The 16,048-nt window shown below is 31.9% G+C and overlaps 1 protein-coding gene across 1 annotated transcript in view; it reads left to right on the top strand.

Annotated features, from left to right (window-relative positions):
- The window catches only part of LOC127720720 (mitotic spindle assembly checkpoint protein MAD2B-like), a 39,411-nt gene extending 27,491 nt beyond the window's left edge, over nucleotides 1-11,920 (top strand). The window contains exons 5-7 of the mRNA XM_052227492.1: nucleotides 3,503-3,576; nucleotides 7,967-8,059; nucleotides 11,544-11,920. Coding sequence (XP_052083452.1) covers nucleotides 3,503-3,576; nucleotides 7,967-8,059; nucleotides 11,544-11,579 — 203 coding nt within the window. The 3' untranslated portion in view covers nucleotides 11,580-11,920. The remainder of the gene's footprint in view (nucleotides 1-3,502; nucleotides 3,577-7,966; nucleotides 8,060-11,543) is intronic.
- Nucleotides 11,921-16,048: the final 4,128 nt, after the last annotated feature.

The raw sequence follows: 16,048 nt of genomic DNA, 5'->3' as shown, positions 1-16,048 counted from the left end.
AAAATTATATGTCACCAACCTTCCAAAAATGTTATGAGAAGTTTTCGTGATTTTTTTCATTTGGTTTTTAGAAAAGAGTTGTCTTTCTTCAGAACACAGAATCTGACGTCATAGTACAACTTTCCCCGCAATTTTCACAAATATTGAAAATTGAAAAAAATTTGAATTGTTATGTTTGACCTTGATGGATTTATATTCAGAGTTCAATCACTAAATTTAGCTATAAATTGTAACTGTTCATCTTCTTTACAAAGAAAAGGCCTTTCACAGAATTATAGTTAGTGGTATGGAAATTTCACATGTTAAATGAAGGGTTTCTAGGTTAAGCCAATAATAAACCAAATAATATATTAGTAAACAGCTGCGCCATGTGCACATGATAAGCCCTTATTTTCCATTTTGACATTGTTGAAATTGTTGCAGAATAAAATGGAATATTATGAAGGCAATTAATCATAAGCAAATAAAATGGCTCTGTAGAAAATGCTGCTTGATGATATCCTAATGCATATCAAATTTCCTCAAATGTGACTGCTAAAAAGTCTCATAACTTAAGAATATCGACCCAGAAAATTTTCAAAATCAAAAGGGAGAATACATTCACTAATACCAAAAACAGTGTAAACTTTGTAGTATTTTTGTTCGTCACTTTCAGATTTAAATGTTAGTTTTGAAAAGGTCAGACTTAAGGTGAACCAATATGGTAAGTCAATGATATTTGATTTGCAGTTGTATAAGCATTGGCACATCTCATTTCCTTAGCAATTATTTGGTCCTGCCCCCTCAGTCATGGTCTATTGACTTTGAAACTTTTGCATAGGTTATATGTTAAAGTTTATGATTAGGTCAATTTAAGGGAAACCACTAATAATGTGATATTTGGTATGCAGTTGTGTAAGCGTTTGCACATCTCATTTCTATGGAGGTTATTTGGTCCTGTACCTTCAGTCATTGTTCATTGACTTGAATATTTTGCATTATTTACATGTTTAAGTATTGCTATTTTAAGTTCATCATTTGCATTAAAGAATTATAATTTATGTATTGTGTGATAAACACAAAACTAAGGTTTCTATAGTTACAAAATGAAGTTGGTGACCACCAATTTTTTTCATCATATTTTTGTCCCCCATGCAAGGCATTGCAGGGGACATAAAAATACCGGACGTCCATCCGTCCGGTCTTCTTAGCACTCTCACATGTACAATTCTTGACAGATTTTTATGAAACTTATATCATAGGTTTATATCAGCAATTTCTTGGACGAGTTTGAAAATCAGTGCCGATTAATTATTTTTAAAGATTTATGCCCCTTGGAAACATTAATTATATGGAAAATTGCATCGTTAGCGCATTCATGTGTAAAATTCTTGCCAGAATTTTATGAAACTTATATTATAGGTTTATATCAGCAATGTCTTTGACAAGTTTGAAAATCAGAGTGCAGATCAATTATTTTTAAAAGAGTAATGCCCCTTGGAAATGTTAATTATATGGAAAATTGCCTTGTGAGCGTTCTGATGTATACAATTCTTGCCAGAATTTTATGAAACTTATATCATAGGTTTATATCAGCAATGTCTTTTACACTATAGAAAACAATTGCTGATAAAATATTTTTAACAAGTTGTGCCCTTGGAAAAATTAATTATAACAGAAATCACATTGCATTTGCTCTAAAGCTTTCATTTCTCTAAGATATTTATAAAAAGTTTTAAAGAACAAAACAAAAAGTTTTTTTTTTTTTGGTTATTACCCTTGGATAGATAAAATATGTGCAACACGGGGGACATTGGAACTCTGTCCTTTTATTAGTTAACTAGTTATATAGTTTTTAAAATTTTAAAATTAAGATTTCCATAATCATCAATAACCCTTCCACATCAAGCCCTTTTAACTTTAAAATCAAACACAACAGATCATTGAAGTTTGCTTACATTGTAAACCAGAAGGGATACCTTTTAAACTCCAGAAACTGCAAAACTATTAATTTTGTTTTAAAAAATAATTAAACACGTTTAAGATTTTTCTGATCATTATTTTATTGTCCCCTGCACTTGTAGGCGCTCTAAAACATACAATTCTCACCAGATTTTATATAAATTTGTTTCATAGGTTTACTTCAGGAATGTTTCAGTCTAGTTTGAAAATCAGTGCCAAACAACTTTTTAAAAGAGTAATTCCACTTTAAAATATAAATTGTATGTAAACATTTTCACATTATGAAATTTCATCGAAGTTTTATATCAGCAATTACTGGAACAAGTTAAAAAATCAGCGCTGATCAATTATTTGTACAGCTGTAAAATCCCTTGAAATGTAATTTATATTGACCATAGCAATGTAAGCACTCTTACACCTTCATTTCTTGTTATAAAATTTATATCAAAGGTCTTGGAACAGTGCCGACCAATGATTTAAATTGTTTATGAAAAAGTTTAATAGAACTTCCAAAAAAATTACATTGGAATGCTGTTCTTTTATTATTTTAAAATGTAAGAATAAAAAACTGTAACTGTCTTTTAGATTATGATAATTATTTTCAATTGTCCTTAGAGGGTCATAATGACAATTGACCTGCATATTGTTCAAAAATGAAATGAAGTTGAAGCCATAAATATTTGAACCTGGTGAAAATTGAAAGGTGCTTGCAAACCAAATATAAAAATAAGAAGATGTGGTATGATTGCCAATGAGACAACTCTCCACCAGAGACCAAATGATGAAAAAGTTAACACCTATAGGTCACTGTAGGGCCTCCAACAATGAGCAAAACCTTTACCACATAGTAAGCTATAAAAGGCCCCAAAATGACAAATGTAAAACAATTTTAATGAAAAAAACTGATGGCCTGGTTTGTGATCAAAACAATGAACGAAATTACAAATATGATTAACAGCAACAAATGACTACCACTGAATTTCGGGCTCGTTACTTGAGACAAACACATACAGAATGTCATAAACCATAAAATACAGGTCAAGTTTGATTTTAATGGCTTTGAAATGTACTGCTAAATAGTTATGCACACTACTGTTACAGTCAAGCACCAAAATTTTTACAGGGGGGAAAAAGTGGCACCAGAAATATAGCTAGCAACTGTATTTTGATGCCAAATGAAATTAGAAATCATATTTTACAATATTAGTGCGACCTTGGTGAAGCCCAGGCCCTGGTTGATTTGAATATTGTAAAAACAAATTTGGCAGATTTGTCCAGCAAAAACAACCGTTCATGAAACTGGTTTTGACACATAGAAGAAAATCATATACAATCAAAACCATTTGAATATAAATTACTAGCACTGAGGGATAGCACTTCAAAAATCTTGTGTTCTCAACAGAAAGAGGAAAGAAAAAGGTAATTAACATTTATGTTATGGGGATATTGATGCTCATGATATACACAGTGATGACAGTTTTTTTATCAATAGGGAAAAAACACAAAATTGTGTTTTTAGAATGTTTCATTGACTTTATTAAGTTTCATTGTTTATTTTCAGACTGTACGTGGACTGTACAAGTGTATACTAAAGAGTCAGCTGCTATAGCCATTGAACAAAAACAACATCTTAAGGTTTGTTAAAAGAACTCAAATACACAATGGTTGTCATAATTATTTAAGAAAAATTATAGGCACTTTTATTATGTATCAATATTTAACAATATTAAATTGTGTTATTGTTAATGTAAATATGTATATTTAGTAACAAGTTTCTGCACAATTCACAATAAAAAATCCCCATTCCTGTTGGACAGACCATTTAATGATTAGGGGAGTAACTCTTGAATAGTAACTGACATCTTCCATTCAAAAGTGCACCAGTGTCTGTCAAATATCTAAATAGGCTGGAATTAATGTACAATTCAAATACCTTCCAGGCATGTTTGGGGATTTGTTTGTGAAAAATATAACAATAAAAAATAGATTTTAAAAGGATATGAGTTACTATTTGCCATTTAAATAAAATTATTTTGCAATTGTCACAAATTTAACGGATTTTGACTACCATAATTTATGGGGTCATATTTGAAGCCTACATCTGTCTGTAACCTATTGGGTTTATGGCTATTCGAGTTTATAGTATATCTCTTCCCATATCAACAAATCAATTACGGTGCTTTTTATTAACTGGATTATCGTAAATTTTTGTTTTTTAAAATCGATTATTTCAAAACAACACTTCTGTCAGCAATTTTGACGTTAGCAATCTTTCAGAAAAACATGTAAAAAGTTGATTATTTATAAATAACTCTTTCTGCTGATTCATGTTATAAAAATAAACAACCACAAAGAGTAATAAAGCATCAATTGAAACACATATTTTTTGTTGGCAGTATAATCATTTATGTAAATAATTTTATGATCGTCTTTTCTGTCAAAGTTCATGAGTGAAGTTAGCAATACTCAACTTTGCCTTTCGATGTCTTTCATTGCTTACATAAAATTTTTGCTGCTTGGAGCGCTTCTAGTATAAGTCACACAATGAAAAACATGGACGGTCATTGACCTCCACGACATGTGAACAGCGAGCTTTTTATTTTTCATCCAGATGTCAAAATTTTTCGATATTAGCAACTAATGACAATTGAAACAAGTTATTTAAAAAAATTAATTGTAACAGTTCTAGTAAGCTATTATTTTACACAAATCATTCTGTACCTATTTTTAAGAAACAAACACCAGTAGACTCACAAAAATCGACTTGAAAGCATGCACATACAGACAATATGTTATATTTTTTGTGATCGTTATATTTTGACAGACATTTTCAATCATTTGATTACTTTAAGATTGTTTGAAGTCCATCCAAATTTGTTAAAAAATCTCTATGTATGATGCCTTCTTATCTATTACTTCACTATATCATCTGTAGTCAAACTTGTGACAAACGGATAGAAGAACAAATGAATTAGCAGACAAGTGCTTCATAATATACACTCAGTTTTCGAGCTGGAGGTATTAAATTGTTTCTTAATTTCAAATTGTTTCTTGAATCCACAAATTTAAGATTTTTTTATTTGATTTTCAAAATATCATATGGATGTGCCATAATATTATTTAGAAAAAGATGAAGTTTACCACATCTTTTGGCAGGAAACATAAACTTGTTTATCAATCCTAGAAAATAAATATTTATCAGTGAGAAGAAAGGTAAATCATATGGTAGACTTATTGATAAAAGGCTAAATGTTTTGGAATGCAACCAACACAGTCTCATGAAAACTATATATTTAATCAAACTGCTTGTGAGCACTGAAGGGTAAAGATTGCATTCATTTTGCAGTGGAAACTTAAATTAATCTTTGTAATGTATTAAGCCCTGAAAGGCATTAATATGAATTGGAGATATAATCGTAGTTGAACAATTATTGATAAAGGAAGATAACTCCAATTTTAAATATTACTATATAGTGGAGCAGCGAAATCTGAAAAGACACTTTGTAAAGGAGTTTAATGCACCCAAAAAACACACACCTGGAAATGTTTTTAAATGAAAGAATAAATATTCAACTTATTTTTAGCTCACCTGGCCTGACGGGCCAAGTGAGCTTTTCTCATCACTTGGCGTCCGTCGTCCGTTGTCCGTCATCGTCGTCGTCGTCCGTCATCGTTAGCTTTTTACAAAAATCTTCTCCTCTGAAACCACTGGGCCAAATTTAACCAAACTTGGCCACAATCATCATTAGGGTATCTAGTTCAAAAGATGTGTCCGATGACCCTGCCAACTAACGAAGATGGCGGCTATGGCTAAAAATAGAACATAGGGGTAAAATGTAGATTTTGGCTTATATCTTTGAAACCAAAGCATTTAGAGTAAATCTGACGTGGGTAAAACTGATAATCAGGTCAAGATCTATCTGCCCTGAAATTTTCAGACAAATCTGACAACCTGTTGTTGGGTTGCTGCCCCTGAATTGGTAATTTTAAGGAAATTTTGCAGTTTTTGGTTATTATCTTGAATATTATTATAGATAGAGATAAACTGTAAACAGCAATAATGTTCAGCAAAGTAAGATCTACAAATAAGTTTGTCACGAACAAAATTGTCAGTCTACCCCTTAAGGAGATATTGCCCTTTAAAGTCTATTTTTAACAATTTTTTATAAATTTTTGTAATCTTTTACAAACAGCCCGTTGTTGGGTTGCTGCCCCTGAGTTAGTAATTTTACAAAAATTTTGCAGTTTTTTGTTATTATCTTAGATATCATTATAATATCTAATACTATTAATTATGATTTTAATCTTATTTTACATGATTTCCAAAGCATCAGTTAATACAGGTGAGCGACACAGGCTCTCGAGAGCCTCTAGTTTAAACATGCCGTAAGAAAATCGTATGGTCTAATTTCCGTAAAAAATGCCTTTTTTAATGTTGTGCAGTTTATAAAACTTAATCGCTGATTTACTAAAATGATTTTTTTTACTACGAATCACCACATACAGGTTATATTTGAAAATGTGAATGTAGGAATAAAACATTAATAATAAAAAGCGACAATGATTTTGTTTTCATATGTTTACCAATACAATTATGTGAACGTTTTTATTTCAGTAGTTGTGGTTAACACCACATCTACCTGTTTCCATTTATGATAAGACAATAATTGTTTGCTTCATTTGTATTTATTTTGCATATAAATACACTTTGAAACATAGTTGATACAATAAAACTTCGATTTGAAACATTTATAATTCTATTTTGGAGAAATTTATAATTTGAATAAGACACACCAATCCGTCACAGGATGCATTTAAATTTAAATCCAGAATCGTAGTCCGAAACTTTTGTTTTCATTTAATCTTCAACCCGATCAGTTCTATCACTCTGAAGCCAAAATCCTTTTTCCCTTTCACATTGAAATTGTTTATTATAAGTTGCTTTTAGTGGTCTCCACACATTTCTCAAATAGGTTTTTTTATATTTTAAAAAAGTTTATACGAACACATAGTGATGTAAAAACAGAAATGTCATTGATACCTTTAGTCTGAAATGAAAATGTCAAATACTGACTAAAAAAAAAACAGTGAGACTAAATTCAATAAAATTAAGGTTTATCCCCCTTTACTTCCCGTTTAAGTTTTAAATACCGACAAGTCGATTAAAAACTTCATTTTTATGTGAATTTGTATAATCAAAGTTCAAGGCTATCCTTGTATGGAAACAAAATGGAGTCATAAATGAACAAAATTTCTTAACTATTAAAAACATCAATTTTAACGTATAAAAACATTATTCTGTTTTTTAAATTTGATATCTCCTACAAGCTTCATAAATGTTGAATCAAATATTGTTCTCCGACTTATCAATATGTTTAAAATTTTTGATATAAACACCAAATTTACAGTTAAGACAACATTTGGAAATATATAATTGTTAACCTTTGACCATTATGCAAAATTGAAAACACTTCTGAGGCTTACGGCATCCTTAATCTGAAAATTCACGATTTTCTCTTTCCAAAGATATATAATTTAGCCGTGTGTTCTATGGGTTCATTAAATTATTTTTTTTTATGTTTTTACCGCTGATCTATTAACAATGACATCATTGATATCTTTAGAACAGATTCTAGATTCATGCACCATGCACCATGCACAATTTATGTTATTTTCTTGACAAGTATGGTTTTAAAAATACACACCATTTTGTAACTTGAGTATTTGAGTATATATTTCATTGATAAATTTATTGAAATTTTCATAGGCAAGATGTATATTATGTTGTGCTCAATGCAATATGTTTAGTGTATATCAAAAGTAGTGATACAATCAGGAAAATTGATAACTGTCAAGCCAGCCACATAAGGCCTTTTGAATGCATGAATGCAATCTTTACCCCAAAAAGATCATTTTGTGTTTTTTGGGTAATTCATGTACAGCTTTATATACACCGAATGAAAATGTTTTTTCAGCACTTACATGTATGTGTGGAAATAAAGATAAAACACATTTTGAATTACAGGATTTTCCATGGATTCTGGCAGATGAAAGGGAGACAACTATGGAAGATCCTAAAATGATTCCATTAAAGGCTGTTAATTCAGATTACTTCCAGGTATAGAAAAATGTGGAATAGTTTTAATTTTTATTCAAATGCAGAAATTAGGGAAACTGACTTAATTTCAGTGTTAGTGTAAGACATAATAGTGTCCTGTGAAAAAGTGTCCACCTGGACAGTTTTTCATAGAATTTTGGTTTTAATAATGTCCATTGCCATGAAATATTGTCCCTCAAGTGGACAGATTATTACTGCAAAAGTTATGAAATAGTGTTCACCCACAGGACAAGTTTTCATAGTAGTTGCTATTAAATTGTGTCCTTCAAGGGAAGTAATACAAAGGTCATTAAAAAGTTTTTTTATACTTAAATTTTAATAAAATCTGGAGGATTGATTAGAAATTGATTATTATACAAATGTAAACAAACAAGTAATGGATGGAAGTGAATACAGAGACATTTAAGTTCTAAGAAATACCCAGCTAATGCTAATGCCAATAAGAAGGAAGTGTGTAAAGTATAATATCAAATGTGACGAACTTTACTATATTTATTATGAGAAAAAGGCAAAAGAAAATATAGAATTTTGGTATTAAATAATGTCCATTGCAATGAAATCTTGTCCCCTAAGTGGACAGCATTTTACAGCAACAGTTATGAAATACGGTCCACCTACACAGGACAATTTTTCGTAGTAATTGTTAATAAATTGTGTCCTCCAAGGAAAATAATACTGAACAGCATCTGTTACTTGTTTGAATTTAAATCATTATACATGTATATATATTAAAAAATATAAATAAGAAGATAAGGATGGTATGAGTGCCAATGAGACATCTCTCTGTCAAAGTAACAATGAATTAAAGTTCGCAATTATAGGTTAAAATACGTCCAGTAATAACAAGGCAATGGATATCATTTCACACTTTAATAATATCAAAAAAATTTCTGTCGGACATTATGTCCTGTGAAAAAATGTCCACCTGGACAGAATTATAGTATTAAATAATGTCCATGTTCATGGACACTTTTTATACGACTGCAAAAAAATTTTGCAGTCGTATATTGGTATGACGTTGGCGTCATCATTGTTGTCGTCGACGGAAGACACATTGGTTTTTGCACTCTAACTTTAGTTTAAGTGAATGGATCTCTATGAAATTTTACCATAAGGTTTAATACCACAAAAGGAAGGTTGGGATTGATTTTGGGGGTTATTGTACCAACAGTTAAGGAATTAGGGGCCAAAAAGGGGCCAAAAATTAGCATTTTTGTAACTTCCAGACATAACTTGTGTGTTAGTGTATGGATCTCTCTGACATGTACCACAAGGTTCCATATTAGAAAGGGAATGCTGGGATTGATTTTGGGGGTAATTGCTTCAAAATTTTAGGAATTAGGGGCAAAAAAAGGGGCAAAAAACAAGCATTTCTAGTTTCATGACAATAACTTGTGTGTAAGTGTATGGATCTTTCCGAAATTGTACTGCAAGGTACCATACCACAAAGGGAAGGCTGGGATTGATTTTGGGGGTAATTGCCTCAAATTTTAGGAATTAGGAGCCAAAAAGGGGCAAAAAATAAGCATTTTTCTAGTTTCAGGACAATAACTTGTGTGTAAGTGTATGGATCTTTATGAAATTGTACTACAAGGTTCCATATTACAAAGGGAAAGTTGGGTTTGAGTTTGGGGGTAATTGCCTTAAACGTTAAGGAATTTTGGGCCAAAAAGGGGCCTAAAAACAAGCATTTTTCTAGTTTCCAGCCAATAACTTGTGTTCAAGTGTATGGATCTCTCTGAAATTGTACACAAAGGGAAGGCTGGGATTGAGTTTGGGGGTGATGAATCATAAGGGGGTTCAAAAAATTTGGGGGAGGGATTTTTTTTCCCTTTTTTTCCTTTTTTTTTCTTTAAAATTTTCCATTTTAAATTGGTTATTTCTGATTTATATATAAAAGCAAATAATAATGATATGGTTTGAATAGGTAAATTAAAAAATTATAAGTTCTTAGACCACATTCATTCTGTGTCAGAAACCTATGCTGTGTCAAATATTTAATCACAATCCAAATTCAGAGCTGTATCAAGCTTGAATGTTGTGTCCATACTTGCCCCAACTGTTCAGGGTTCGACCTCTGCGGTCGTATCAAGCTGCACCCAGCGGAGCATTTTATTCATACCTGAGGAAATATTTTCATAGGAAATTGTGTCAGGGACACATTTAAATAAGTAAATATTGTTCATGGACAGTATTTACTATGAAATAATGTCCGGTGGACATTATTAAATCCTACATTAGAACTTTTAATTAACTCCATCTGAAAGACCTTTGGTAGAAAAGTTTCGTCAAAGTTTCTTGGCTTCTATGAAAGGCAATGATTTTAAATTTTGTTTGCTGTTGATAATGTTGAGTGGTAGTGTGTAAGCTTTTTTTATAGGACTGCAAATCTTGGGGCCTTATAATGGTATGGCGATGTTGTCGTCTGCTTCGTCTTCTGAAGACATTTGGTTTCCAGACAATAACTTGAGTATAAGTGAAGGATCTCTATAAAATTGTACCACCAGGTTCCATACCACAAAAGGAAGGTTGGGATTGATTTTTGGGCTTATGGCCCAAACCGTTTAGGAATTAGGGGCCAAAAAAACAAGGATTTTCTGGTTTCTGGACAATAACTTGAGTATAAGTCTATGAATCTCTTTGAAATTTTACCACAAGGTTTTATTCCAAAAAAGGAAAGTTTGGTGTGATTTTGGTGGGTTATGGCCCTAACCGTTTAGGAAAAAAGGGCCAAAAACAATACTTTTCTAATACTTTGTATAAATTGCTTATTTCTGGACCGATTTCAATGGGTTGTAATTCAAAGTCTTGCATTCTTTGGGTCCTTTAATATGCTGAATCTAACCGTGTATTTAGAATTTTGATTTTTTTGTAAAGATCATTCTTTCTCAAGCATTTACAATTTATGTATTAAATAATGATTATTAAATGGGACCAGGGGCCTTGGTAACTGAGTGGTCTAAGTAGTCTAACTACTGTATCACTAGCCTGTCAACACTGAGGTGAGTTCAAATCCCGCACCTGGCAGATGTGCTCAACTTCAATCTTAATTGACTAGGATTGTCAGTTTACCCTACCGTAGGTCAGCTGTTCTCTTGAGGCACTCCCTCTACATCCACCAAAAAAAAAAATGCCTGCCATGAAATAGCAAAATAGTGGTGAAAGTGGCATTAAACACCAATCAATCAATCAATCAATCAATCAATAAATAGCACCACAAGCTAGTAAGAAAATTGCATTGTATTTTAATTTGCATTTTTCACTATTAATAGTTTTAAATGTTTTACATGTACGCTTATGTGACACTCTGTCATAAGAGAAAATATTTTCAAGAATGACGGGTATAAATTTGTCTTATTATTGTTACAATCCAAAATTTATATTCAATTTTATATTTTACATTATAATATATTTATATTTTTAGATGGTTTATATTGGTAGTACAGACTAGATATAATGAAGATCTTTCAATTTTTATTTTCAGATGCAGCTATATGCAGAAGAAAGTTCAATAAAATAATGCAGAAGTCATACAGAAGGGTGACAAAAGTACAGCCCATTCACTGTGTATGTGAAAACCAGATACATACTGTATAGCTATGATACTGGGTGTAAAAACTATTACTAATTCAGTGGTTATGGTAATTTGGTGATTATGAATGTGTAAAATTGCAGTGATACACAATTTTCTTCTAGCATTTATATGTATTCCAACTACTAGAAATGTCAGAAACTTGCACCCAGCAAATGTGTTTTCGCTGCACCTTATTATGTAGATCATGGAAATGTAACAGACATTTTATTATGGAGAAATTGTCTGTGTGACAAATTTTTAATTAAAGACTTCATTATCAATGAAAATTGTCTTTTTTTTAATTTTAGCCAGAAGGTGTTGACGCAAGTATTACATGCATATTCAGGATGATGACATTTTGATAAGAATATGAAGTGGCTGATAATAATTTATTACCAAAAAGACATTTAAAAGATGTTTTACAATACTTCTACCATTAAGACTAAGGAAACATCTTCAAAGGGAGATGACTAAGAAAAAAATTACTGGTATGTGTCAAGGAGTGCAACAAAGACAATATAGTAAATTTTTTCCATGTGACTTCTCCACTAGTGAATAAAGGTTTTTGTGATCACAGCTTATAATACCTTAGATAAACTCTCTGGTGGAGTGTTGTCTCATTTGCAATCATTACGCATCTTCTTATTTTTATATATAATCTTGCCCCATGAATTTTATGTAGTTTTATCATGTTGATATCACCAGGTGGCTTTATACATAACATGAATATCATGACTGTGTGCATGACTATGTTTATATCAAACTGTGAGCATAACATGAATATCACATTTCTGCTCGTTTAACGTGTTAACCATGTGGTGTGGAACACATGAATATCACATGATTCTTATGTTGAAATCATGTGGAAAAAAATTGCATGTTTCCCCTAATTGTTTTCAGTAAACCCCATCCTGAGCCCCTTTATAAGAGCTAATAAAAAACATCTGTGAAACATATACATGGTCAAACCAAAAACACAAAAACGGGTAAAGAAAAGATTTTTGGTACATTTACTGATTTCCATTATACTATAAGTTTAGTTTATTGTTATTTTGTATGATCAATGATACAAAAGGGATCTGACACAAGCTGTTCCACTAGTACAAATGTAATGAAATATTCTCCCAACATGTTTGATATATCACTTCCATTACCAGAAAAATGCTTTAACTATACACTGATTTTTGATGTCTTTAAAAATATTATCTGGGGAAACTTGATCCCTTCATCTTTGAACTTACAAGGTCACTGTCCTGTTTGACATTTTTGGGTAAAGATTGCATGAAATGCAATCAAAACCCTATGGTACTGACTTGATATCTTAGTCTTCCAAGGTTTATTACTACTTTTCATAGTTCAAACAAAATAGTGCAGTGAAGTTATCATTCTTTAGATCCTATCCTGTCAATGTCAAGCAATTTATTAATGATATGTTGTACTTAGATATTCAAGTTACAATATAATGTGTATTTGAATTACCATTCTTATGAAGAATTTTCTTTATTAAAATTTACACAAGTAATGCATGGTGTATGAATCTGTGATAAAAATAGATTCAACTGCAAATGTACACTCATGAACAAAGGAAGATAACTCCAACTCAAATTTATAATTTGCATAGCTAAATACAATTCAATGTTTTATTTTAAATTCACAAAATTGCAAAATGAAAGCAATCTTTACCCTTCAGTGCTCATAAGCACTTTGATTCTAGCATTTGCCTGAAAATTGATTTACATTTATCAATCCTACCTACAGAAATATATTGAATTTTATCATTTATCCTATTTATATAAGCCACAATACAAATTGATCCCAAATAAAATATTCACCCCTTTGCTCAACGTACCGACACAGATTTTAATCTCAACAAAGGCATACGTGATGTGTATATATGTCGTCTAAAACCAAATACTTTGACAGAAATAAAGCTTGTCACACCAAGACGACAATATTTTATTGAACATTCACCTACAACAAAAAAAAACCAAGTTGAACTTTTGATATAAAAGAGTGGAGAAGTTGAGAACAATCTTGACACATTATGTGATGACATTTCATGAAAATAAATCAAACAAATGAAAAACAACTGCCTTCATTGTTTACATTAACTTTTAAATTTTAGGACATTTATAGCTTATTAGAATGATTGATTGATTAATTGATTATTTCATAAAATTTTGACTTATAAAGGAACTATATGCAAGTGTATATTGAAAGTTTAGTAGCTGTTCTGCCTCTCTTTCACCTAATTTAAGGCAAATTACATGTCAAAAGTTGAAAGTAGATAATTTGAATGGTGTTTCAAATACTTTCTGTGAGTCATTGGTTTCATGATATGTCTTCAATTCAGAATTCTGCACCATCTAAAAAACATAGACCTGCATGTAGCATGGCAAGATAAAAAATATAGTCATTCCCTTCCACTATTAAAACCCTTGCTAAAAAGCGCAGCCATTTGACTGTACTGGATGTATAAATACCCGACCACAACTGCAAGAAGGGAACTTTTAATCTGATTCATTATGTAGGAAGAGAGCAAGTCTGTAAGTAAAAAAACCCTTGCAACAAACCCCTGAGTGGTATTTAGGTGGCCTGTTGCAAGGCCAAATTTTTGCTCCTATCCAACATACCTGCATTTTCCTCTGGCAGTTCACTTCCACTTTCATCCTGGTAGTCTTACCTTGCAGGACCTGTTGTATCATTTCAAAGTGTGTACTTGTCCTGAATATGTATTATATGAAATATTTTTGCCACTGGATTTATTAATGTGAAAAGGCAAGATATTAAATTTAAGCAGTTGACAAGAATCATGAAAGTAGTATTTTATGCTTGTATAAATGATTGAATAAAATTTGGATCAAGCTGTGCACTTTTAGCAAAATGGATTCCCACACTTTTTGTCTCGCCTACGCAAAAAGTCTGAGAATGCAAGACATAGGTATTACAATCCGGCGGCTTGGACGGCATAAACTATTTGTATAAAGCTTTATATTTCAGAAGGTAGAAGACCTGGCTGCTTCATACCTTGTATACATATACCTTATGTTATGAAGTATCCGTCTGTCATATGTCCATCGTCCTTGATCTCATTTCATGGTTCACTGGCTGCTTGAAAAAAAATTAGTTCTTTTGTCAAGTGAAATACTGACTTGTTATGAGTAATCTTGCAACGTCTACATGTCCGTCAGGTAAGGGTGTATTACCTAATGAATCAGGTAAGGGTCAGCTGACCTCGACGTCTTTTTCATGGATCATTGATCAAGATTAAAGTTACGTGGTCAAGTCCGTATCTCAGATACTATATGCATTAGGTCATGTGCGACAGGCAGGTTTCATCTGATCTTTACCTCAATTTCATGGTTTATTGGAAAATGTATAGTTTTTGTGGTTTGGCTATTTCTCAGATACGATAAGCAATAGGGCCACTATATTTGGTGTATGGAATGATTGTAAGGTGTATATGTCTATCTGGCAGGCTTCATCTGACCTTGAGCTCATTTCATAGTTCATAGGACAATGTTTAGTCTATTTCTCAGATATAATAAGCAATAGGTCAACTATATTGAATTGGATTGATTATGTGCCCTTGAGTATGAAGGCGTAGGAAGTTCTCAAGAAGAACACAATTTCAAAATATGTATATTTATGTTTTTGCTTGTCTAGAGCTATAACGTTCTATTTGTGTGATACATTTGAGTAGTTTGGATATTTTTGGAAATATAAGTGACTGTCTATGACTTTTAGTATTCGTCAACAATAACTTTCTGTGTGAACCTTTCAGTCCTGATAACATTTCACCACCCTTGTTGCAAGCACAGAAGCAAGCCAAAACTGTGAATTCTTCTGGCTTTACAAAAACTTTGAATGATCAACCTAATGAATCAACTGCCATAGTTCCTGGGTTACAAACTACTTCTCTAGATGGAACATCAGGTCTGGTTTTAGAGGCACAAAATGATACTGTTATCCAACTTTCAGATGTAGTATGTGCAACACTTAAAAACTCTAATTTCATTGACCAGATTATTCCCTTGATAAGCCAGAGAGTCATAGAATCAATAATCCTTCCTTCAATGACAACTCCGAGTTGCTCAAGGCGTTTACTATACAATTTAGCCAGATCGGCAAGTTTGAAGATTGGTACAATATCTGTTCCAGACCGTGAGCCGTCGATGTATTCTATCAATTCGGCAAGCACAATTCCATGGATAATAGATTCCTGGCTTTCTTTTTTTGTCTTTGGAGTCTGCCTACTTGCCTTGTTGTAAAGTTTTATCAAACATTTAGCATGATACTTGGCCTCCTGTGATATCAAACCCCCAACACTTTGTTTGGCTAGAAGAACAGTGTCTTGTAGTTCAAGCGCACATTCCCGTACTCGTTTGTCAATCATGAATGTTGATGCATCGTGT

This window comes from Mytilus californianus, unplaced genomic scaffold, assembly GCF_021869535.1.
Source record: "Mytilus californianus isolate M0D057914Y unplaced genomic scaffold, xbMytCali1.0.p SCAF_11, whole genome shotgun sequence".
NCBI lineage: Eukaryota > Metazoa > Mollusca > Bivalvia > Mytilida > Mytilidae > Mytilus > Mytilus californianus.
This window is presented reverse-complemented; position numbering and strand designations above follow the sequence as displayed.